Source organism: Epithele typhae (genome assembly GCF_022376455.1).
Source record: "Epithele typhae strain CBS 203.58 chromosome Unknown BXZ73scaffold_26, whole genome shotgun sequence".
Classification (NCBI taxonomy): domain Eukaryota; kingdom Fungi; phylum Basidiomycota; class Agaricomycetes; order Polyporales; family Epitheliaceae; genus Epithele; species Epithele typhae.
In genome coordinates, this window is record NW_025954217.1 from 176183 (window position 1) to 200675 (window position 24493).

General features: G+C 58.3%; 8 protein-coding genes and 1 non-coding gene across 9 annotated transcripts; 6 read left to right on the forward strand and 3 right to left on the reverse strand.

The window, feature by feature from the left end:
* Positions 1-131: 131 nt before the first annotated feature.
* Positions 132-1508, forward strand: BXZ73DRAFT_47347 (ribonuclease H2, subunit B; the record flags this gene model as incomplete). Its single annotated transcript, XM_048019861.1, has 8 exons — positions 132-162; positions 225-317; positions 374-496; positions 553-626; positions 678-861; positions 920-1093; positions 1148-1229; positions 1280-1508. The coding sequence occupies 8 exons, from the start codon at positions 132-134 to the stop codon at positions 1506-1508; spliced, it is 990 nt and encodes a 329-aa protein (XP_047877570.1).
* A 286-nt stretch (positions 1509-1794) lies between these two features.
* Positions 1795-4365, forward strand: BXZ73DRAFT_47471 (uncharacterized protein; the record flags this gene model as incomplete). The annotated part of the gene is made up of 3 exons (XM_048019882.1): positions 1795-2455; positions 2509-2593; positions 2640-4365. The coding sequence occupies 3 exons, from the start codon at positions 1795-1797 to the stop codon at positions 4363-4365; spliced, it is 2472 nt and encodes an 823-aa protein (XP_047877571.1).
* Positions 4366-4850: 485 nt separating this feature from the next.
* On the forward strand, positions 4851-6665 carry BXZ73DRAFT_90183 (kinase-like protein; the record flags this gene model as incomplete). The annotated part of the gene is made up of 6 exons (XM_048025543.1): positions 4851-5645; positions 5769-5942; positions 6001-6147; positions 6246-6319; positions 6376-6522; positions 6581-6665. The coding sequence occupies 6 exons, from the start codon at positions 4851-4853 to the stop codon at positions 6663-6665; spliced, it is 1422 nt and encodes a 473-aa protein (XP_047877572.1).
* A 319-nt stretch (positions 6666-6984) lies between these two features.
* On the forward strand, positions 6985-7076 carry BXZ73DRAFT_t107. Its single transcript has one exon. It is a non-coding gene; the product is annotated as a tRNA-Leu (tRNA).
* A 114-nt stretch (positions 7077-7190) lies between these two features.
* BXZ73DRAFT_101687 (pre-mRNA-splicing factor SLU7) lies at positions 7191-9137 on the forward strand (the record flags this gene model as incomplete). Its single annotated transcript, XM_048014975.1, has 6 exons — positions 7191-7206; positions 7259-7381; positions 7434-8140; positions 8193-8541; positions 8592-9020; positions 9070-9137. 6 exons carry the CDS (start codon positions 7191-7193, stop codon positions 9135-9137), a joined length of 1692 nt encoding a protein of 563 aa, XP_047877573.1.
* A 260-nt stretch (positions 9138-9397) lies between these two features.
* BXZ73DRAFT_90185 (uncharacterized protein) lies at positions 9398-10632 on the forward strand (the record flags this gene model as incomplete). The annotated part of the gene is made up of 2 exons (XM_048025544.1): positions 9398-10340; positions 10415-10632. 2 exons carry the CDS (start codon positions 9398-9400, stop codon positions 10630-10632), a joined length of 1161 nt encoding a protein of 386 aa, XP_047877574.1.
* A 773-nt stretch (positions 10633-11405) lies between these two features.
* On the reverse strand, positions 11406-16587 carry BXZ73DRAFT_47505 (SNF2 family N-terminal domain-containing protein; the record flags this gene model as incomplete). Its single annotated transcript, XM_048019888.1, has 16 exons — positions 11406-11625; positions 11683-12677; positions 12739-13216; positions 13275-13401; positions 13457-13613; positions 13677-14068; positions 14122-14182; positions 14233-14432; positions 14490-14528; positions 14582-14690; positions 14749-15054; positions 15108-15689; positions 15745-16046; positions 16106-16229; positions 16284-16304; positions 16372-16587. 16 exons carry the CDS (start codon positions 16585-16587, stop codon positions 11406-11408), a joined length of 4329 nt encoding a protein of 1442 aa, XP_047877575.1.
* Positions 16588-18066: 1479 nt separating this feature from the next.
* On the reverse strand, positions 18067-19951 carry BXZ73DRAFT_101690 (acid protease; the record flags this gene model as incomplete). The annotated part of the gene is made up of 8 exons (XM_048014976.1): positions 18067-18261; positions 18326-18465; positions 18527-18801; positions 18943-19369; positions 19425-19484; positions 19539-19627; positions 19705-19851; positions 19911-19951. 8 exons carry the CDS (start codon positions 19949-19951, stop codon positions 18067-18069), a joined length of 1374 nt encoding a protein of 457 aa, XP_047877576.1.
* A 987-nt stretch (positions 19952-20938) lies between these two features.
* On the reverse strand, positions 20939-21733 carry BXZ73DRAFT_101691 (uncharacterized protein; the record flags this gene model as incomplete). Its single annotated transcript, XM_048014977.1, has 1 exon — positions 20939-21733. One exon carries the CDS (start codon positions 21731-21733, stop codon positions 20939-20941), a length of 795 nt encoding a protein of 264 aa, XP_047877577.1.
* Positions 21734-24493: the final 2760 nt, after the last annotated feature.

A 24493-nucleotide genomic window follows, 5' to 3' on the forward strand; every position in this document is an offset into this window, starting at 1 on the left:
TCGCGTCGCGCCACAAGCGCGTCCTGGCGCGACGCTTGCCATTCCCTTGCACATTTGCTCTCCCTCAGTCACTCTTGTATTTCGACCATATACCCGCTCGTTCACTACACAGGAGGATATAAGCCGCAAGTATGGCATGTCACGTCGGAGTGCTACCTTCAGGTTCGTTTTATTCCCACTGTAATCTCCTGCCACGCACATTCCCAGGTCTATTTCTTCTGCAGACATTCTTCAGCTAGTGTCGAGAAGGTTAGAGAGCGAAGAATCTGGCTGCGTCACAGAACTCCGTCTGTTGAAGCTCCTTCATCCTCGCACCGGTAGCACACCTCAGCTATGGCGTACAAGCCCGTGTCTCATTGACTGGACGTTGCAGGCACACTCTCACTATTCCTCCCTTATACATCACCGAATAATGCCAAGAGCACTATTTTGGAAGTGCAATCCGTCTCTCCGCCTAATAGGAGATCGTGGTTCATGCAGAATGAAGTGCAAGAAGGTGAGTGTCTATGCAACCGATTCCGATTGCATACCTGACGGAAGTGATTGGTGTAGACGGCAAGCTACTGATCATGACGCCAATTGATCCTATTTTCCTCCTCATTCCTCTGATCCATGCCACACAATCTGTGAGTCTCCTCCCGCATCTGTGCCTTCCATTATGAACAGACCCTTCGTAGGTTGATGGTCCTGGACTCTTCCGACCCTTCGATGAAGTGTTCGAAGATGCTTTGTCTAAGATGAAATCCTCCGCTAAAGGGGACGAAGAAGAGGGGAGAAGAATTACACTGACCGACGACATGAGCATACTGGCATCACTATCTTGCGTTCATGCTGCGATGGGTCGCATATGCGACCACAAGGGTGCGTTGTTCTGAACAGAATTGTGTCCTAAACATCGGTTTAATCACGCATGTCACAGACATTGGTCATGACATACTCGTGTATCGCTACTCCGCGGAGCGGACTTTGGAATATCTGCGTTCCAAAGTCTCTCGGTTGTCTCAACAGAGTGTATCGGAACTGTCGAGTACTTTAACGAGACAATTTGCTAGAGACGGCCTGCTCGAAGACGGAAAAGACGAATTGCTGGAAGGTGAGTGATGCGCGTTAGCTTTGCTGAGTACAACTCACCATGGAGCACTCCCAGCTGCTCGCAAAAAGGCAGCGTGCGAGTTGCTTTCACATTATCTACCAAGGGAGGTGTACGACCAGTTGGTGGCCTCTTACGAGTACGTATGGGTTTCATGGACGCTATTTATTCTGTCTGACAACACCATAGCTTCTCCGGGTTGGACGAGTATGTGAAGGGCATCAAAGCAGAAACGATGGCTCTTGCATCCGCGAACATGAACACCGTCGAAGCACGTGAAAGCAGAGGAAGCGTGAACAAGGTCATGGACGAGGACAAGAAGCGCAAAGCCCCAAAGACATCGGCGGGAGTGGAGAAGTTGAAGAAGGTGAATATCAAGGGCATGGCGAAGCTGTCGACCTTCTTCCAGAAGAAGTGAGACGGGGGTATGCACAGGGAGAGCAGAGCCTGGATTGCTCCGATGTGAGCCTACGTGTTATTCTATCAGCGCTGTGGTGCAGCTTTCGCGGAGCTGGTTCGGTGTGGAGTCTGTTCGGCGCGGTGGCTCTGGGAAGCGATTGGGACAGTAGAGCCCGTCACGATGTGACGGGACACGTCCGGCATTCAAATTGAGGCTCCGCGGGACAGCTGCTTGCCCCGGACGTCCATGTTCGACTGCCCCGCCGTCTGACGCGTCGCTGCCCTCCCCGCACTTGCCCGCACCCATGTCGACGACCCGCTCGAACTACACCCACCGCGGTGTTCAAACCGATCTTCCCAGCACCCCTCCAGCCTTCTCTCAAGCCGCCATGGATCCTCTCTCGTACCCTCAATCGGACCGCGTCGACACTCCGCCCGCATCCCCGTCCCCGTCCAATCGATCAAGACCATCTACCCCCGTCGAGTCCATTCACAACCATTCTCACACCGACATATCGTTCGACTCGATCAGCTCTGGTGCGGATCAATCAATGACGACTACGTCCCGTGCATTGAAAGTTCAGCTTCCTACGAATCGACCAAGCGCGCTTCAACACAGGCAACCTTCTTCCCGTATCGTTTCGCTTCCGGATGCCACTCCGCGATTCCGCATGAAGAATGTGCTCGAGAGGACGACCACCCGGGTTGTCTCCATGCCTACTGAGACTGTCAGAGACACCTCCGACGGTTTGGACGTCGACTACGCGACGGAATCCCTCCTGCATGAAGCCGAGGAACATTCCTGTTCTCTTGTCCGCTCGCAAGTAGCTGATGTTCCATATACATCATCCCTCCCGTCTTCACCTGATTCGGTGGTCATCATCGCAAACAACAGCAATCCGTTGTCGAGGGATTTCCTGAGGCATGATCTCAGTAACGTTACGCCGCCGGAATCTGACGACGGGGGTGGGTTGACTGGTTCGTGCTTATGAATACCCATGTCTTAACATCGTTTTCAGAGTGGGTGACATGGGCCAAGTCGCCACCGCGCCCAATCCCCGCCCTCCATGGCCCGCTGTCTCTGCCTTATGCCCGCTGTCCCTCGTATGTCCTTTCCCTTGACCGTGATGCGTATCTCACGGAACTATAGGGGAGCTGAAGGGACAATCATCGAAGAGCAAGAGAGCCTATCGCGGGTGATTTGGGGCCTTGAGAACGACAACACCACCGGCAGTCGACCATCGTTCAAGTCAACAAACGTCCCTCCCGCTTCTCTCAAGACGCATACACATCCTCACGGTGACCCGTTCCGTCATCAAAAGTCTCGACAGCCCCACGGCTCCGCGGCGGCCCCTTCTCTCAGTCAAAAGCATCTTCCGCCAGGAGCGCATTCAAGCACAACCGTCGCTCGTGTCGCTCCTTCCCAACACCCTCCCCAGCCACCTGATTATATGCTGAAACACTCGGAACCTATCGACCTGGGACGGCTGACGCGTGACGCTCAAGTGTCGAACGGTTTGCCGCGGGTACTTGACTGGCAACCTCCCGTCTCTGCCGAGCTGCCAACTCCAGAGCTCATCCACGATCTCACCCCGGAAATGCAAGCAATTATGTTCGCTCAAGACACTCTCAAGACGTCCTCGTTTCTCCCCTCGTTTTCAACTAGACCCTCGCCTCCTCAAGTCTCTCCTCTGTCCAACCTGGTCCCGTCAACATCGTCATCTTCTCTTCTGGAGTCCTTGAAGTCGTCTCGCTCTCCCATAGTTCTGGAAGAACTGGCTTCTCACTGGCCGCCCTCAGGCAACAGCTCTCGCGCATCAGCCTTGGACCTAGCTCAACGCTACCGTCAACAGCAATTTCAGCACGGCTTCCTACCCACTCCTCCGGACTCTACGTCTCCTGTTTGGTCATCCACGTTTTCTCCATACCAGGGCGCGCATCACGGTTCAGGATTGTCTCCAGACCTCCTTGTAGCCACTGGCTCATCGCAACATCCGGCCACATATCATCCTCAAGCAACGCTGTCCGTCCGGGATCACTCTCAACACTTTCTTAGACCGTCTCCTGGCATACTCAGCAGCAACCCTGTCATGGCAACACGGAATGTTGCTTTTGGCTCGGCGGCGGCTTCCGAACCTACCATCGGGCAATCACTTGCGCCACGTCTGGCTGCAGAGCAAGTTTCCCGCACAGTTCCTGAGACTTACACAGAAGAGTTCCGGCGGCTCCTTTCCCAGCTCTCGATACCTGTTCGCGAGCCTGCACGATCGCCGACGTTGCCCAAGGTACCGCCGAACACTCCCCATGCGCCATCTAATCAGCACACACGACGCTTCGAAGCCAGTTCTACCCCGCCCCGCCAATCTCAGAACTTGATGCTTTCTCAGAACAACGTGCGCTCCGTTCCCTTGAGTCGACTCGTGCAGCGGCGTCTGTCCACTGTACCGGAAGAGGACTTCATGGATCATCGCCGTACGCCTCCTGCCGCTTCACAGAGCTCTGCCGCCGGCCTACACTTGTTCCTGTCCCCGGCCGCTCGGGCTAGTGGCGGACCCGTGGTTCTTGACTCGTTCGGCGACCCGCTCGGACTACAGTGCAGGTCAACTGTCAATGTGGTTGAGAATGCCAAACCTAGTGTCAAACTGCCGGGTGTTCCTGGCAAGGCCTCCGGGCCGGTCACGCGTGGAGAAGGTGCTATGACGAGAGAAGACTTTCGTCGTCAGGGCAGCAACGCAAACACTGACGGCGGTCGGCGCAGTGAGAACGGAAGAGGGCGTGGTCACAAAAGGGGCGGTCGGGGGAGGAGGGGCCGTGGCGCTATTCCGAGCATCCATGGCGCGGAAAGAATCGACGGTGGGATGGTCGTGAGGTCGTGAACGCGAGTTGGTGAGTCGTTTTGTTGCCACATTCATGCCATTACACTAACGATAGAACGGGCATAGTGCAGTCCGGAGTATGGCGCCGCTGCAGATGTTCCGCCGGCCTTTCTTGGCTCCGACTTGTCTCGGGTGTGCGCACGCATGGAGCAAGTTTGGGCGATCGTCTGGAATTGGATTCGGCACAAGGAGTGTACTATAGAAGCCTCATGTGATATGCATTCCACACATCGATGTACGGAGAGCATGGGGACGATGGCAATCATAGCGAGCGGACCTCATGCACACGCGCGGCGAGCAGCGGGCAAATGTGACATGGTTGGCGGGCGAGGCGAGGGCGATGTCGAGATGGTGGCCGCGCGCGGCGATACGAGCCCCGACATAGCCAACCACGTGGGCGTCCGGAAGACAGGCGCTCGCAGGTCGACGCCCCGTCGCCGCAGGCTCAGACTGCGACCGCAACCATCGTCCTCTCCGACGACACCATGCAGTCTCTACAGCCCCCTCACCCCGCACGACCAAGCGGGCCTCGGTCCATCGGTCGCGCTCCCTCTCCCCATCCCTACCCTGAGGTCGCCCCCCTCAACATCCGCAAAGTCTCCAGAGACCAGTCCAATGGTTCCCTACTCTCCCCGCCTACCCTTGGCCTGCCTACGGCGCGACCGAAGACCCCTACACTTATGATCCCTGGAGCTGGTGCTTCTGGCTCGTCGCCTCGGAAACCCAAGCTTGCCCTGTCGTTGGGAAGCATGGGGGCTAACACCTTCGAGTCCATTGGTGGCCCGACCAACCAAGTGTCTTCTCCACCTCTGCGCTCCGACACGGACAACATTAGCGAGCCTACCATCCGTCCGGACCAGACTATCTCGCCACGACCGCGACCACCCCCCTCGGTGTCGATGCAAGACCTTCGCCAGACGGTCGAGGAGTTCGATCAATGGTCCGACGAGGTGCTCGACGAGGTTTCTCGCCTTGGCGAAGGTGCGGGCGGTGCAGTGTACAAAGTACGCGACAAGCGGACAGGGGCGGTGATGGCCCGCAAGACGATTACGACGCTCGAGGCCCCGCTGAAACAGCTGCTGCGCGAGATCACGATCACGTCCAGCACCTCGCACGTCAACATCATCCATTTCTTTGGCGCGTACATCAGCCCGAGCAGCAGCGAGGTCAAGGTGCTCATCGACTACTGCGAGGGCGGGTCTCTCGAGGCCGTCGGGAAGCGCATGCGCGAGATCGGCGGCCGGGTCAGCGAGACTGTCGCCGGGCGACTTGCGGAAGGGGTGCGTATCTCGCCATGCTCACTGCTCCTTTCCCCACCCTCTCCCTTTATGCTCGATTCACGCGAATGGCACCCCGCACGGAAATGGCGATGACGCTAACGATGCGCACGGCCACGTTCGCAGATCCTCCAGGGCCTGAACTATCTGCATTCGCGCAAGACGATCCACCGCGACATCAAGCCACCGAACATCTTGCTCACCCGTGAGGGTGTGGTGAAACTTTGCGACTTCGGTGTCTCGGGCGAGCTTATCAACTCCATGGCGGGAACGTTCACTGGGACGAGTCTCTACATGGCCGTGAGTGTATCCTGAATGGCAGCTGGTACCCCTGCTCATGTCGATGAACAATTCGTAGCCGGAGCGTTTGTCTGGGCATGACTACTCCATCCGGTCAGACGTCTGGTCCACCGGCATCAGTCTCCTCGAGCTCGTGACCAACCGTTTCCCATTCCCCACCGATCTCGCCGCGATCGAGCTGATGATGTACATCGTCCAAAACGAGGTGTGTGGTCTGTGCCTTACTCTGTCTGATCGGGGCTGAGCTTCTCGATGTACCCCCTTCTGCCGCGGTTCTTCCATCGCTCCTCATTCCCACGACAGCCCCCGGAGTTGGAGGATGAGGAGGACGAGAACATCATTTACAGCGACGACATGAAGGACTTCATGAAGAGGGCGTACGTGGTGCTCGATCCCCAGTCTCAATCGAATGAGCTAACCTTACCTTCAACAGACTCATGCGTGATGGCGCTGTCCGTCCTTACCCCAGAGACCTTCTTGAGCACCCGTGGATCATCGCCGTCATGCAGCGCAAAGTCGACATGGCGTATTGGATGCGCAAAGTTTGGAACTGGCCAAAAGAGAGGAAATCGAGTGACAGGTCAGTTGGCTCGCCTGCATATATGCCACAATACTTATCAGCGCTGCCGTTTACGCAGTGCCTCGCGGCCCAGCTCGAGTCATAGAGAAACCCAGTCTTTGGATGCGTCGATGGCGAGCCTATCTATCAGCTCCCAGGCGTAACTGTTTGTGTATACTCTCCGCCATCGCTTTGGACGATGTAAAGTGTTGTTTTTGCCTGTGTAGCCTCCGCCCGTGTTATCTGTTTCAAGTTGCTTGTGTTGGTATCCGTCGTATTTTGCCTACTGTCTTCCTCATCTTCTCTGCTCCTCCCCTTCGATTCACTCCTCCCTCTGCGCCGAGTCCTGATGTAATGCAATCCGCTAGCTTTTGACCTGCACAGAACAACCTACTTGTACTCCTAGACTATACAATTGACTATGAGGCGTGAATAGAAAATTAGAAGGCAGGACTCAGCTACTCAAAGTGGGTGGTTTGATATGGCAGTGTAGCCAAGTGGTTACGGCGTCACGTTTAGGTAGCATCCTGATCCGTGATGGGTTTCCCGCGCGAGTTCGAATCTCGTCACTGTCAACGGTTCTTTTTGTGCTAGTCAGCATTTTCAGCGCTTACATGTCCGCGTGTGGCTGCAGGTGGGGTGGCTGTTTGCCTTAGCTCCCTTCCACTACCTCCTCCTTCTCCTTCCTCATGGCGTCTGCATCTGGTGCGTTCATAATGATGAAATCTGAGGCCACGACTCTCATGTTCAAATGCAGCCACCGGAAAGCTTTCCAGGGAAGAGTTCAGGCGACAGAAAGACCTCGATGCAGCTCGTAAGGCGGGTACTGCGCCTGCAGCCGTAGACGAGGAGGGAAAAGCGATCAATCCCCACATTCCCCGTGAGCAAGCATAACGTGCTTGTCGTTGCAAAAGTCTCTGACACTGTTGCAGAATACATCGCGCAAGCTCCATGGTATCTCGACACCGGCGCCCCCTCCCTCAGCCACCAACGTATTCCCGAGTACGACCGCTCCGCCGACAAGCTCGACAATTGGTACGACCGTGGGGCCAAGGCAGGCCCGGCGGCGAAGAAGTACCGCAAGGGCGCATGCGAGAACTGTGGGGCGATGACGCACAAGCGGCAGGACTGCCTCGAGCGGCCACGACGGCGGGGCGCGAAGTTCACAGGCAGGGACATCGCCGCGGACGAGGTGGTCCAGGACGTGGCGAGCGGGTACGACGCGAAGCGGGACCGGTGGAACGGGTACGACCCCGCGCAGCACAAGCAGGTGTACGACGAGTACGAGGCGGTCGAGGCGGCGCGGCAGAAGCTCCGGGAGGACGAGATCGACAAGCGGACGACGACGGACCTCGCGGCGGTGCGGCGGGTGGCGAAGGCGGGCAAGGAGAAAGCGGAGGGCCGGGACGACGACTTTGGGAGCAGCGAGGACGAGGACGAGGACACGGACAAGTACGCGGAGAGTGCGGACGCGGTGGGCCAGAAGCTGGACACGAAGACGCGGATCACGGTGCGCAACCTGCGTATCCGCGAGGACACGGCGAAGTACCTGCTCAACCTGGACCCGTCGAGCGCGCACTACGACCCGAAGACGCGTTCCATGCGTGATAACCCGCTGAAGGGGATCTCTGCCGAAGACGTGCGTCCTTTTTTTCCTGCCGAGACGGCGGTTCGGACTGACTCGTGCATAGGCTGTGTTCGCTGGCGAGAACTTCCTTCGGTACTCTGGCGAGGCTTTCGAAGTACAAAAGCTGCAACTGTTCGCGTGGAACGCTGCCGCGCGAGGGAACGACGTTCATGTGAACGCCAACCCAACGCAAGGACAGCTGCTCCATTCACAGTACATCAAGAAGAAAGAGGAGCTCAAGGATACAACGAAAGTCAGCATCCTTGCGAAGTATGGTGGAGAAGAGTACCTGGAGAAGGCCCCGAAGGAGGTGCTGCAGGGTCAGACGGAGGAGTATCTGGAGTACTCGCGCACGGGTCAGGTCATCAAGGGGAAGGAGAGGGCGAAGATGAGGTCAAAGTACCCAGAGGATGGTACGTGTCACTCATTTTGTTCTCTCATGCCTTGACTAACGTCTATGCAGTCTTCGTCAACAATCACACCGCGGTGTGGGGTTCGTGGTACGACCTCGCATCCGGGACGTGGGGCTACGCATGCTGCCATTCTGCTGTCCACATGTCATACTGTACCGGCCTCGCCGGTATTGAAGCTGCGGAAGCTTCTAGTGCCCAGAATCTCCTGGCATCCTCATCAAAGCCTCCCGAGTCGTCTATGCCACCACCGCCAGTGCCGACAGACAGCGCGGAGGAGCGGAAGAAGAAGGCGGATGAGCTGTTCTCGAAGCGGCGGCTGGGCGAGGGCGAGGTGGCGCTGGACAAGGAGAAGCTCGCGCAAGCCGTGAACGAGGAGCGGAAGCGGAAAGCTCGCGTAGGCGACGACGACGACCGAGGCGGCAAGAAGCAGCGCGGCTTTGGGGGATCGACGAGCTATGAGGTCTCGGAAGAAGAGCTCGGTAAGTTCATTTGCGCGCGAGCCGACGTCGTCACTGATCCTTCTCGCAGAGGCCTACCGGATGAATCGGCGGATGACGGAGGACCCGATGGCGAACTATGTGGACTCGGAGGTGTGAGCGTTGACGTTGAGGGACGATGCTGGCTCTGTATTCTGTACCATACGCGCTGTTTGTGTAATCGACCGGTTTGTTTGTGCTACCTGATGGGCGCAGCCGCGGGGATTCCCACGTGTCGCGCGTAGTCGCTTTCTTGGTTGGACTTTGGGCGCCTGCGGTCCTCCTCCTTCCTCCTCCGTCCGTGCTTGCCCTCGTGCTCGTCCTGCGGGTCTCCGCCTGCTGCGCCCCCCCTCTCATGTCTATACGACCGTCCTGACTTTATGCAACTCACGACTGGTCTTCCTCTCCTTCTTGCTCTCGGCGCTCGCGTGTTCATCAACGCAGTCGCCCCAAGCCCCACTCATACCCCCTCCACCCCCGACTACCTCCTCAACGGCCTTTTCCAGGGCGTCCTCATCCACAACACCTTTACCCAAATCCCTCAAGTCGTTGTCGTTGCCGTCGTCGGCGTCGCTGCGAAGCTCCTCATCGACTTCGTTCGCCTCGGCGACGTCGCGCAGACAGCGTGCACCGTACTCGGCGCTGCCCTTGGTGTTCTCTTCACCGACCTCCTTGGGCAGTTCGTCGACGGCCAGTCGGGGCTCGCTCTCGGGAGCGAGGTGGGCCTCGTCCCCCGCGCCCCGGTCCCCATCGTCATCGCCCGCGAGCCGCCCCCGGACCCGCCCAAGCGCATCCGACTCGTCTCCTTTGGCCGCGACCGCACACGCAAGGACCGGCACCGCGAACGCGAACGGGACCGCGAACAGCGCGAGCGCGACGACTACGAGCGACGGCGGGCGCACGGCGGCACCCCCCACCCGCACGGTGGGGGCGGGGGCCCGTCGTCGCACCCGTTCCCGCAGACGGCGTCGCACGTGTCCGCGGCGGGCCTGCTCGACGACGAGCGGCACGGACGGTCGTCCGAGGTGCGCGCGATCACGCCGACGCTGACGTACTGCAGCACCGCGCCGTCGATCTCGCTCGACTCGGTCCCGTCGTCGATCGACCCAGAGGGGAAGCTGACGCCGGCCGAGCGCGAGGTCGCGGTGCTCCGCGCGCGCGCGAGCCTGGCGGACTCGGAGCGGCGGCGGTTCAAGGAGGAGCGCAAGTGGGCGATGAGCCAGGGGAACACGGCGCGCGCGAGTCAGCTCGCGTGGCAGGTGAAGCGGTACACGGCCCTCATGGAGAGCTTCCACCGCGAGGCGGACGCAAAGGTTGTCGAAGGTGCGTCCATTTTTGCTTGGCCGATGGAGAATTGGCAAGATCAGCAAACTGATGGGTCCTGGTTGTGTGTTCAGCTGCACGGGTTGCAGCGGCGCCCTCCCAGCAGGTGTCCTCGTCCAGACGCCATTCGCACTCACGACAGCGCAAAAGCAGCTCTTCCACCATCACCGGCCCCGCCGCCAGCTCGTCGGGGCAACCGCTCGTCAGCGTCAGCGTTAGCGGCCGTTCGCGCAAGCGCAGCGGCGGCACGACCACTCTCAAGCCGGCCATCTTCGTCCAGGGCCGAGAGTGAGTATCTCGTCTGTATGTCCGTGTGTTCGACTCGCTGTATTCTTTGCTCAATGCTGTGTATCACAAAGTAGGCATGGATCGCATTCCCGACGGAGCGTGGTGGACGTTACGATCGACGGTAGGCGCATATAGTCGCTCAAAATGCGCTACAATGACCGAGCTCGACTCGTGACGCGCGACGGCAAAGTGGACCTTTGTGGCCGCGGATCGCTTCGAGTTATTGTACATGTGGAACGACTTCCTATCCAACCGGAAACCCCCTCTCCCGCTTACGACGCTTCTCCAATACTCATCTCTCTTTCTCGCTCACCTCTCTCCGCGCTGTAGACGTTCCAACGTGCCGACTGTACATATGGGAGGACTGGAATGCGCGATGTACTTGTTGTATTATACTTGCACACGACGTTACACGGGTAGGCGGAGATGCTCATGGGCGGGGTTGAAGTAAGGTGGTGACTAATTTTGACAAGTGCGCTCTGCAATGTGGTACAAAAACAATTGATAGTGGGGAAGAGCGTGTGAGCGAGCAGCGCGGTATATCAGTGTATAGACGGTGAGCGATGTACAGCACGGGCAGTAATGTATTGACACATAGGAGTAAGGCATTGAGATATAAACAAAACTGTAGGAGACAGACGCAGTGGGGAGAAACATCCGTGGTCGACGACAATCGTGGCCCAGTACAGCAGCGAGAATGGAGAGTTACAACGATACAGCGATGGGATCAGCGTTCGGACAAGGCAGGAAGATAGAAGAGAGGCTGAAGGCGACATGTTATCGGTGCTTTCCGTTGGTGAAGGTCGAACTTGTGGACGCGTTGGACGGCGCGCCTGCTCGACCGTTCGCGGCGGCACTACTTAGACGGGGCTTCTTAGAGACAGCGGACGTGCCTTCTGCTGAGGGGGCTCGTACTCCGTCCTTGGTGACCATCTTCGCGTGGATCTCCTCCAGCTTAGCTGCCTTGACCTTCTTGGGCCAGAACAGCGTGACGAATCTACCGACAAAACCGATCAGCTCCCGATCTATCAGCCAAGGTAGCAGAGGTACTCACGTCCACAGATGTCGCTTCCATCTGACTGCATCTTCTCCTGCTGCCGCCTTCTGCTGCAGCACGGACTCTATGCGCCTCCCGATCGCCGCGAGGGAGTCCTTCAGGACGGCGACCTTCTCCTCGCGCGGCATCTCCCCTCCCGAGAGCTTCAAGCACTTCAGATGCTTCTTGACCGGCCGCAGCTCCTCCTTCGTTGCCGCTTCGTCCATCGATGGGCACTCGTCGGACGACGAGGAGTCGGTGAACGTCGGTGTTGGTCTCCGTTTGCGCTTCTTGCTCGCTCCCTCGTCCACGGACGCGACCGCCTCGCTCTCGGCGCGCCGTCGGATGGCAGACGCGTACGAGCTTGATGCTGCTGCGATGGAGGAGAGTGGTGGCGGGGAGAGGCTGGCCTTGGCGAGTCCGCGACGCGTGAGATTCGACTCGATCGCGCGAATCTTCTCATCGTGTTCGCGAAGGATACCGAGGAGGTAATCCCCACGGCGCACCAGGTGGATGGCGTTGGGAATGGGCTTGCTCGCCGCATCTTCGCCTTTCTTGGCATCCTCGAGGAAGAACTTGCCCTCGAGCCCGAGACGGGGGTCTTTGGCCATCGCTTCCCAATTCCCGAAGCCGTACTTGTATGCGCCGACGAGCAGCATCGCGTCCTCTTGTGGTCCCCACCGGCCCGACCAGTTGAGTGTTGGCCTGATATTCTCGATCGGGATTGTCCAAGAGTACTGATCCTCATCGCTGAGAGCCTCAAGATACTTGAAGAGGATTTGCAGGTCGCGATGTCGTGAAAGGACGGTCTCGGCGTTGATGTTGTTGACACCCCGGAACGTGACGAGCACGGCCTTGCTCTTCTGCGCGTTCGTAAGGGTTTCGCCAGCCTCCATGCGTGCACGCTTCTCAACGTTGTTCTCCTCGACCGCCCGTGCGCAGAGCTCGATGATGTCGTCCGACACCTCCTGGATCATGCCGCGGTTCTTCTCGGTGAGCTTCGCCTCGGTAACCTGAGACCGAGGCAATGAAGCTGTCAGCGACGAGCCCCCAAAGCGAGCAGAGAAAACGCACGATGATGTCGTATCGCTGCCTGATATCGCCCCACTTCTGCAGACTGCGAACAAGTACGCGGACGTCCCGCTCCTTGAGCTCCATGGCCTTCTGGCTCGGGGTCTTGCGTTGCGGCGGAGGATGCCTCGGCTTCTTCGCTGGTGCTGACGACGACTGCTCGACGTCCATGCCCTCATATGACACTTGAGCGTGTGACCGTTTGCGGTCCTTGGTCTCTGACGCCGCAATCTCCTCTGCCTTGCGCTCGTCCTCCTCACGATCGAAGCGCTGGCGCTCCTCGAGCGGGATGATGTCCTCCCAGTTCATATCGTTCTTGACATCGGATATGTTGGCGAACTGCTCCAAGAAGCCCTCACCGCCAAGCGACGCGCCCTCGTTCGAGGCGGCGACGGTTTCGTGCTGCTCGGCGCGGTTGAGGATGTCGTCGAGGTCCATCTCGTCGAGCTTCTTGCTTTGTTGCGAGTCGTCTTTATCGAAGCTAGATTGCGAAAATGGGTTAGGGAAGAGCGTGGACGGCAGATCCCGTGATAACTTACATCTTCTGTGCGCCGTACTTCAGGACTGCGGTAAGCTCATCCTTGCTGAGAGTCTCGGTCTTCGTAGGGTCTTTGGAGCCACCCTTCGAACTGAGATGCGCTTGTGATGTGTCCATCTGATTGATGACTAGGCGCATCGGCGTCAGTCTCCTCTACCTGAAGGAGCGCATAGGGTGACTCACTAGCGTACTCGAGGACCATTTTCTTCTTCGCGCGCTCGAGAACATCCTCTTCCATCGTGTCCTTGCTGACGAAGCGGTACACGCTGACGTGGGACTTCTGCCCGATACGGTGTGCACGGGCCATCGCCTGTAGGTCGTTTTGAGGATTCCAGTCGCTCTGCGGGCACGGAAAGTGAGCAATGGGGTCAGGCTGTATGAAGATGGTCGCGTCTCCACTCACGTCGAAGATGATGACGGTGTCCGCCGTTTCGAGGTTGATACCGAGACCACCGGCACGGGTGGAGAGGAGGAAGGCGAAATCAGGAGAGTTGGGAGCGTTGAAGTGAGCGATAGACTTTTTGCGCTGCTCGGAGGTGATAGTCCCATCAAGTCGCTGATGCTGGTACCCACGCAAGGTCATGTAGTCGCTCATGATGTCGAGTATTCGAACCATTTGACTGAAAATAAGGACGCGGTGGCCGTCTGCCCGTAGTCGCGCGAGTAGCTTGTCGAGGAGGACCATCTTCCCACTGCTCATCACAAGACCCTTGAGGATCTCTTCGTCGTTGTTCGATTGAGGCTCGGCACCATCGAAGAGATAAGGGTGATTGGCAGCCTTCTTCAACTCCATCGCTGCACCAACGATCAGTTGCGGAAGGGTGATCGAGAACAAGGCATAGACTCACCGATGTTCAGCAAGCTGATGTTGTTGTTTCCGCTTGCGCTCTTGATCAACGCTTGGAAGTTCTGCAAGCATATTGAGAGAATTGTTCCGGAATTAGAACGACATACTATACCTTCGTGAGGATGTTCTTGTAGAAGTGAGTTTGCATGGCGGACATTTCCACACGAAGAATGCGCTCGCTCTTCGTGGGCAACGATGTCAATACATCGCGCTTCAAACGCCGCAACATGAGGCTTTCCAACTGCTTGTGCAGTTCCTTGATCTTGACCTCATGATCCGCGTCGGCAAGGTCAAACTCGTTGGTCAGTTGGACTGTAGCGAAGAGACGATGAGCTAATGTGAATAAATACTGAGAAGGAAGGCACGCACACTTCTCCGGCATGAGGAAGTGCATCAATGAAAGAAGCTCTGTGAACGTTCGCTGAGTTTGCTGATCATGCCACGAGGCTTCCTTAGCGTACCTTTGACGTTGTTCTGAAGCGGAGTTCCAGTGATGAGTACCTTCGACGCAGCAGCAAAGCCTCGCAACGCCTCGTAAAGCTGACTTTCCGAGTTCTTCAGGCGATGGGCCTGTCAAGAATTCCTTACTTTAACTTCGACTCGCTAGAAGTCTTGCAATAGAACATACCTCGTCGACCATCAGCATCTGCCACTTGATCTCGCCAAGTTCCTTCACATCTCGCAGCGTAATCTCGTATGTTGTTAAAAGCACGTTCATCTGGAGTTTCTTCGAGGACGGCCCGAATTCATACTGACGGGCTACGGCCCGTGCGGTTGCGCTGCCGATGTAGGTGATGACATGCATATCCGGGGCCCATGTCTGGAATTGCGATTGCCACGCGGTGATTGTCGAAAGCGGCACAATCACAAGGAATGGGCCAAACTGTCGTTTCTCGTGGAAGAGATACGAAAGGAACGACACTGATTGGACCGTCTATTCGTGCCGTTCAGTTCCACTACGCCTAGTACGATGAACCAGCTACGTACCTTTCCGAGCCCCATCTCGTCTGCTAGAATGCCATTCTCGCCCTTGCTCCATAGATATGCGAGCCAGTTGAGACCGGTCAACTGGAAGTCCTTGAGCTGGCCTCCAGTCTTTGCGATGTATGGCGGATCCTCTGTGATCTTCTGAAACGGCGGACGCGCATTCCTCTGATGAGGAGTGCTCTTGAAGGGGAATCTACCCTCCGCTTCTCGGTTGAGGAACGCGTCGATCTGCTCTTTGGCAATTGGCCGAATCTCCTCCTGCGCCTCCCATGTACAGTGCTCATAGTTGAGACCGTTCCATTTGCAGAAGTACTCGACAATCCCGCCGTCGCCCTCTCGCTGGGCGATGACTCGCTCAACAGTCTTGTGTAGCTCGAGCTCCTCCTTGTCGCGCTCGCGCCGAAGGAAGATTGTTTCTCGTTCTTCTGGCGACAGCTTCCTATTGGCAAGGATGTCCTGCTCCACCTTGTACGCCTTGATATAGTTGTCGACGCGCTTCAACCCCTTGAATCTCTTCAAAAACTCGTACACTTCGTCCGTGTTGTGGAGATGGGAAAAGTTCTTCCATTTGATGTGGAAGCGCTTTAGATGCGAGCTGTTTAGACGAAGGTATCGAACAATAGACGGGTAAACGCACGATGTTCGTGTACCAGTCGTCTTGCGAGTCATCCACTTGTCCTTCATCTCGACAGTGTCCGAGCACATTCTCTATCTCATCCTCCTCCTTCAGCGGTGTCGCGACCTCCTTGTAGGATGTTGCATCCGCGTCGTCCTCAAATTGCTCGAAGTCTTGCACATCGTCCACGTAGTTGGGGATTTTGACCCCTCGACTTGAGACGCGTAACTCGTCCCCCGGGTTCCTAGTCTTCTTCTTCTTCTTTGATCGTGAGCCATAATCTGAGTCGGAGTCGGAATCCACCACGGCTGGTCGAGGAGCGACTGCACGCGGGCGCGTTCATATATGGCACCGCTGTGACTCGAGATGGTGAGGAGCTCACCTTTGGGCTTCGAGGGAGCCTTCTTCTTCTTTACGGCCTTCTTCTTCGGTGCGCCATACTCCTCATCTGCATAGGAAGCATCCTCCTCGTCGTCTGCGGGATCCTCGGCTTCATCATCGTAGCCCTGTATGGATAATATAAGCGCATATACTGACACTGGAAAATCAAGCGCGCGTACCGACTCGTCTTCATCCTTGACCTACATCATACCCATGCCTCAGACATCAACGCGTCTCGACGCGACTGCAAAGGCGAACACAACTCACCACGCGCTTGTTATGGTAGGAGGAGGACCCGCTCGCGGGAGGAGGAGGCTGCACATCATCGTCGTCGGACTCGCCGTCGGCGTCCAGATCTTGCCGGGCAACATCGACCTCGGAGTCGACGTTCATCGTGTTGTCTGAGTCGTCGGAGCCGCTGAGCGGGCCCGGGGAGAGGGCGGAGGCCATGGGGTCGTCGTCGTCGTCGTGGACGCTATGCATGGGCTCGGTGCGCGGCGGGATGTCAGCGGTGTTTAAGCGCTCGGGAGGGGGACGGGGCACGGGAAGGGGCGGACGACGAGGAGGAGGGAGAGGGAGGGAGGTGCTGGGGGCGTTGAGAAGGGGAGGGGGCGAGCGCCAGAGCGACCAGCCCGTCTCGGACTCGGTTCGCACGCGTGCGCCGGGCCAGAGTGCACACAGCGCGGCGTGCTCGCCACTGCCCATGGCGAACCCGACCAGTCGCGCTCATCAGCTTATCTCCGTCCACCCTCCTCCCTTCCTCTCCCGCTCCCTCCTCCCCCTCCTCCCCCTTCCCCGCAACTCTCGCTCGCTCGCAGGCTGCCCGCCGCACACCTCGCTCGCGGGCACGACGGCCGCGCCCTGCGCAGGGGCGGGCCCAGACGCGCGCGGGACGAGCCCCCGACTGTCCGTGCTGTCCGGCGTGGGAGTCCTCGTGCTCCATCACCAAGCCATCCGTCCCGGCGCCGTCTCTGCCCCCGCCGACGACGCGGCCGGCAACGTGCGCGGGCCCGGCTCAGCGTCCCCGCTGTCCCCGCTGCTGCCCTCCACGTCACCGCGCGGTCACCCCCCGGCCCTTCTCCCCATCGTCACGCGTGACCTCTCCGCCGCCGCCCCGGAGACGCTCCCCGCTGCCATTGGCAGGCTGCACCCTCCAGAACCCATCGGGCTCGGGCGCGTGCGTCGCACACGTCATCCACGTCCGTCGGCCCCCTTCCCCCCATCTCCACGGACCACCCCTGCCCGCGTTGCCGCTGCGCCTCGTGCCCGCCCTGCGGTCTCCAGCACACGCCCCGAGCCGTCCCTATCCGTCGCGGTCCTGCACGCCCACGACGTAGCGCGAACCTTGTCCGTCCCCGCGCCGGTCCCGGCGAGGTGAGCCCCCTTGTTCCACACTCCGCAACCCACATCGTGCCCCCCTCGTCGCCGCCAGTCACGCCCATATCGCCGTCACGCCGGCCCCGGCCGTCGCCCATCGTGGCGAAGGCACATCGACATCGCGCCCGAGAACCCCTGTTCAGCCCGTCCCCGGGGCGAGTCCCATCGATCTGCAGCGTGGGGCGCCGACGTCCGCCCGGATCCAGCGGCATCCACCCGCAGGGAGAACGCCGACGCCGAGGTGAGTCGCCCATCAATGTTCGCCCGCCCTTCTTTTCTCCCTCCGCCGCGCCCACGTCGTCATCCTCCGGTTAGCATCGGACGCGACGCGCAGCCCACGCTCTACGTCCGCCGTGCGTCGTGGGTATGATGGCGAGAGGGGTGCACATGTGCAACGATAACGATGTGCGAGCTACAGTCCATGATATGCATTGTGCGCCCCAGGTGCAATGGGATAATTTATGTGAGTGTATGCGTAGTTGTAGATGCCGTAGTAAGTAAAATATACAAGCACTGTTTGGGAACAAAAACAGGGTGATAAAAATTCGCCAAGGTAGATGAAAGCAGAGTCCGAGTGTCCATAGCCTAGTAGCGCTGTGCTGGAGGCCTGCCGTATGAAGGAAGACCCTCGGGGACGGGCTCGTTGAGGCGGCGGTAGCGCCGCTTGCTCGATGCGCGGTACGAGACGGCCACGATGAGGGTCAAGATGATGAAACCGGCGACGACGCTTCCGACGATGATGTAGATCTTGTACTTTGAACCCAGTCCTCGTCGTTGCCGCTGTTGTCACTGTCGTGATCAGGGATGGCGGGGAGCAGCTGGAGTTTGCTGCCGCGGTCGATACCACCGAGACGCATTGAACGAAGTCGTTGTGGGCCTCAACAGGTTCTGTGATCGATAAGAGCTGGATGAAAGGGTCTCCAACCTTAGAGAGGGAGCCATCGACGAAGTCACCAAAGTCAATAAGGAGATAGGCATTGCGGACTGTCAGAGTAGGGGCTTGCATCAGAAAACACCCACAATATTAGTGCCTCATATTACTCACGGAAAGACATGCCGAGGATGATGTCGAAGCCCTGGTTCTTGAGGATGATAGGCTGGAAAGCACCAACACAAGTCGGGTTCCCATTCGCATCGTCATCGCCATGGAACGCATCTGTCACGGTGTCGAGTGGGTGGACAGGGATGACAACGTTGCTGAACACAAAGCTGATGTTGAGCTCAGTGTCACAAGGCAGAGTCCAAATCGGTGAACCGATCCCGGTAACATTGGCCAACTTAGCACCGGGCACACGTCCATATATGTTGTTCGCAATGTTACTGTGAACATCGTCAGCAAGCTCGCTCGAACGGTGGTCGGTGCACAAAACGGGGAAAGTGGCAGTGGTGGTCCACATGGGGTCCTGCAGGCAAGCATGTAGCTTCCTGAGAAGATGGTGATGCGCAGAACTGGTTACTCACTTGGACACCTGGGGGAACGTGAAACCAGTGTCAAACATGACGTTCAACCGGTTGCCCGTAGCACGCTTCGTCGTGTTGATCCGCTGCCCATCCGGCCCAATGATCCCGTTCTTGTCCATGAGCGTAGTCCAGTGCTGTCCGCTGCTCGAGTCCGTTACGGGGAGCTTTGGCTGGCTCGTGATGTTGCCATACGGGTCGACGGTCTCCCCGATCGTGAAGTCCCCGGCAAAGGTGTCGGTTGGATCGTTGTTGCGTCCGAGGAGCACGGTGATGTAATTCGGCGTGGTGGTGTTTTGACGGAAGATGCGGTCGAGCGGGGCGTCGCCCGACGAGTTGTCGATCTCGTCTTGCACGTTCGACGAGGACCCGGGCCCGAGACCGATAATACCGTCACCCTCCGTGTGCTGGCTGTCTGGGGCCTGCTCGACTAAAAAGCGCGGAGAGTCAGAGAGGGGTTGCACCACAAGTGACGTAGGGCGTACTAAAGGCCTGGTCCTTGATCGTGAAGCCTTCAAAGCCTAGCGTGGCCGTCTTTATGGGGCCTAATCATGGCGAAAGTGAGTATATTCGCATAAGCGAGCGTGGAGGGTCCGCACCCTTGGTGGACCCGATCGCATACGTGACCGAGCCCGTCTTGCCAGTGTCCTTTGCCCCAGGTACATCACCCACAACATATAGGTCCGAGCTGTGTGCGTGGATTGCAGGAGTGCGGGTCGCGTTGAGCTTGACGCGACCACGGTACGCAGTGGAGCGACGACGCACCTTCCGGTGTCGATGAGGACCTCAAAGACCTTGTCGTTCAGGGTGATGTTCGTCTTGTACTGCGTGTTCCCCTCATTCTCCACGTCCGGGGTACCCGTAATACTCGCGCGACGGTCCAGCCGGACACGTGCCGCCGCCCAAAGCCACCTATACGCCCTTCGGCATGAAAGCGGGCGGCGCGCACGGCAGGGAGGAGGTCGAGGCACGAGAGGTAGAAGAGGAATGCGGGCGCGCCGGAGAGTTTCATCTGGATGGGGTGCTAGCCACGGAGAAAGGAACGGGAGGACGGTGAACGAAAGGAAGAAGTGTAGGGGGATGAGAAGAGGAAGGATAGAAAGCACGCGGGGACAGCATGCCGGGGTGCGCAGGTGGGATACATAAGATAATTGGGATCTGGGCGCGAGGCTGTGGCGGCAAGCATGTCGCGCACTGTTTCTGCCTCAGGCCTCAGGGGCGTCGGCTCTCTCATTCGCTCCAAGCCGCCACCGCACTGGTCCGTCCAGCTGCTCGTCACGGGCCGTCGACAAGCCTGCTCTCGCGCTCCACTCCACTGCGCGGCGGGGGCTGGGGTCTCCTCCAATTGCCGCCCGTCCACGCGCTGGCTGCCGCACCGGAGATTTGTGGTCTTGCGTGGTGCCAAGTATTCACGCGACGCGAGACCGTTGTGATGCCGACGAGCCAGACGATCTTCGTCGCAGATGCTGCGCAGCCCGGATCGACCTGCACTGGAGTGCACTGGATCGCTTGCGGTGTCGGGAATTCGACAAGGAGATGTATAGCTTGAGCCAACCTGTATGTCGGCCTTGTACAACTTCCGTTGTATCCTCTCGAGCGGGCCGCCCTCTTGACGCCGTGCCTTTCGTCGTGCTAATGTGATTCGTCAAGCGGCGGTGCTGCGCAAAGACTCACGTAGCCTCCCCTAGGCAAACCTGCCACTCGGGCAACACTTCCCTTGCATTGGGCAGGGGTAGTCCCGACTCTCAAGCTAAGGAACTCACCATCCGACACAGTCCGCGGATTAGTCCGGCGTTGGGGGTGTGACTGGAAGTGTTGTGTTCAGATCTGGTAGTACGTGTGGCGGCGCACCCACAACATGGGACAGCCTACATGCACACCGATGTACGCGTAAATGCGACAGCACACACAGCAGAACGACAGGACGCCGCGCGCGATTCAAGCGCAACAATAAGTAGAACCATAACAACTGCAGAATCACAACCACCCGTCGTCCATGCTACCGCGCGGTCCTCCCTGTCACCGTGCGCTGCGACGCCCTCGACGACGCCCGCGACTCCTCTCCGAGCGCGAGCGACGCTGCCGAAAAGTCCATCGCAGGGAGCACATACATCGCCGTACTTGCTGCGCCCTCCTGTGCCGCACACTCGTCGCCGGACGACCTGCTTGTGTTCGAGGCCATGCGGAGCGGGTGTGGCCGCTTCGGGCCCGTCGGCGTGGGCGACCCCTGAAGTTGAAAGTCGGACGCGCTGCCACGCTTGCCCTGGCCAAGCCGCAGCGGCGGCACTGGCGGGAGGCGGTCGTACGGTTCCGGGGAGTCCGCACGCGCTGCCTCGCGCTCGTGCCCGTCCGTGGACCCGGAAGGCGCGTACGGGTTCGGGAGCGAGCGCACAAGGTCGTCCGCGGGGGTCTCGAGCATCCACATGCTCTCGGGGCGGTACTGCTCGTAGGGGTTCGGAAGAGGCTTGTTCACGTCGAGCCCGGGGGATGTGATTTGGCGGGTGAAGATGGGAACGGGAGCGGCGGTCGGAGAGGCTGGCGGCGGCGGGAGGATGGGGACGTACTTCGTGGAGGTCGAGGCAGAAAGTGAAGGCGAGCGTGAAGGAAGTGTAGATCGACGGGTCGAGGGTCGAGAGGCTATGGCAGCGGCTGCTGCAGGAGTAGCAAGAACGCGTATCGAGCCTGTTGACGAGTTTGATCGATGAAAACGTGGAGCCGGCGTAGTTTGCGAGGGTGTCATCTTGACCGCCGCGGGGGAAGCAGCTCGCTCGACAAGAAAAGCCCTCTCCTCCATGTCGTCGCTCTCCGAACTCCTTCGCCCACGAAATAGGCTGGTTCGTTTCGAACCGCTTGGAGCCGAGTCTTCGCTCGCCTGGAGCCGGCGTGCACCCGCATCGTTGTACTGGCGTACGTATGGACTCCCCAGCGACCCGCTTGAATGATGGTCTTTCTTCCAGGTGAATTGAGCGTCGAGTATGAGGAACTGTTTGGGAACCTGATAATCTTTTGACTCGTTTGAAGCCCCTTCAGGCGCCGGATCGCTCAAGGAGCGATAGCGTCGACCGCGGAAATAGATGAAGAGGGCAGCGAAAAGGAAGGCCAGTACGAGCCCACCGACCACGGACCCGGCGACGATCCATGGCAGGTACTTGTGGAAGTCGTTGGAGAGGTCGGCACGCAGGAAGAGATGCACGGTAGTTGTTGAAGCATTAGCGGGCAGGGATTCGACGATCAAGGTTTTTGGTGCTGACTCGGAGTCGCTCTGGAATAGCCCAAGGGTGTATCTGAATATAAAAGCCTGCTCTTTCAGTCTGAAGTGAAATGAATACACTCACCTGTCACTGCCCTCCAAAAGATTGCTAGACCTTCTCATTCTGAATGAGACGCCTCCTGCAAACCGCGCTAAATCCTCCACTCTTGGTCCAAAGATCCTCGGTGCTTGAATACCCTGCTGGGCTACTCCGTACACGGTGAAGACTTCGGGAATGAAAACGGCCGCAACCAGGATAGACAGAAAGACAGAGAGTAAAGAGCGTGCCATGAGTCAAATAAGACAGCAAGCGACGAAAGTCAAGTTGACTGGGAAAAAGCGGAAGGGGAAGGGGAAAGAGGGAGAACGCTCCTTGCGCGCTCACATCCCGACATATACTTACTCCGAGGTGCGCGTCACTCAGGAAGGACGCGACTCGCGAGGGCCTGCACATCCAGGACCACATAGGACCACATGCGCGCCGACGCCAAGTATACAGGAGATGAGCGCGCATTGATGCGGGGCCTTCTTCAACTTGGTCTCGTCCCCAGCCGCTCTGTACCGCACCCCGCCACCGCCTCGTGTAGGCGGTGGCGGGGTGCGGTACAGAGCGGCTGGGGACGAGACCAGGCCTTCTGTCCATGAGACCGGGCTCTAGCAGGCGTTCGCTTTGCATAAAGCACATTCCCAGCATCTCCCTACCCCTGACTAAGTATGCTCAGTGATCTCGAGGAAGAGAACTCGCGGGAAGCTCACATTGAAATCTGGTATGAGACAAGATGCACGGCCACGCAAATAATGGCATGCGTCGAGCGCTCTCGACACGAGCGGGTTAGTCATCAACATCCCTTTCGCGTGGCATGATGAGCGCGCTCACCTCCTTCGACCCAGCACTTCACCCTCTTCCTCGAAGCGAGTCTGAACAAAAACATGGTAATCACGAGAAGGTGAAAGCGGCCCAACATCGACCATTCAAGTGGTACCAAGAATGCCCGGAGTGCATACAGAGACGGGCCGTGAAATGTTGAATGAGCGACGAGTTGTGCCATGACCCTGGGATGGATCAAGTAACTGGACGGACGCCCTCAGCAGGTTCGAGTCCGATGCTCTACATGACCGCTTTCTGATCGTGCTGGATCTCACCATGCCTTTGCTTGCCACGCGAACTCGGAGCCTACTTCTTCGTATCTGGAGGCTCTCGTTACTCTTGAGATTCGTCCCAGAGAGCTTCCCATGATTCCCATGATTCATGAACCGCAAAAGCGAACTTGCCATCTTCCCTGTGAAATCGTGGGCACTCCTCTGCACCCCCCAACCCTCTCGCGTCTCGCGGCTTCATGCTCGTATGCCTACTGTATACGTGCTCTCTTCTACACCCAAGGAGTTGCAGATGTCGGCAATCCTCGACATCTGAGGACACCTGGCTCAATTCCAGGCAAGGTCCTTTGACACTTCCGACGAGTAACGGGGCTGGGACCTTTCGTAATCCCTCGCTATGCAGGCACGCTGAAGGGTGAACATCTGAGGAGACACAAAAGTCGCTACGGTTCGCCATCTCGTCGTCTGTGATGCAGCCTCGCTTGCCATCGACAAACTTGCGCTCGTATGTCTACTGCCGAAGGAACTTCGTTCGCATGGGATGCCAACTCAAGCTCTCCCCATACTTTGCAATTACTTTTTGGTAAGGTCATTTGACACTTCCGATAAGCAATGGGGCTGGGATGGTTCGCAACCCTGGGTACGCCCGCCTGCCACAGTCTACAGAATGGACTGGTGAAGAGGCTGACTGCCAGAACAAACAAGCCACTACAGCCCGCCCCCTCGTCCTCTGTCCATAAAAGGTCCTCTGGATCGCTTGTTCATCCCATCCCCGACCATCAACATTCGGCGACGTCGACTCGACCTCAACTTCACCTTCAATATCGACCTCAACCTCGACCTCAACACCGCCATCGACACCGACACTGACTTCGACCATCGCTATCAAGAAGACTTGCATTCGTCCCCATACTGACGTGTAGGTCCCCCCGCTCCGTGACACTCCTCGTCCTCCGCACTAACTTCCTTCCAGTTTCTTTCCACAGCTGGGCGTCCTTCGGGGCTTTCCACTACCTACTTCAAGCGGGGTCTGGTTGATTTCTCAAGCCGTCCCCATGCGCGGAAGGCTCTCACTCTCCAGTGTCGGGCTGAGATATCAAGAGCGAGCTTGGGGCTCAGGTACACGGCGTGCAGGTCTATCCCCCGAAGACGGCGCGAGAACGCGGGTGTGCCCGTCAAGGGGGGTCTGGTTCATTTCTCTCAAGC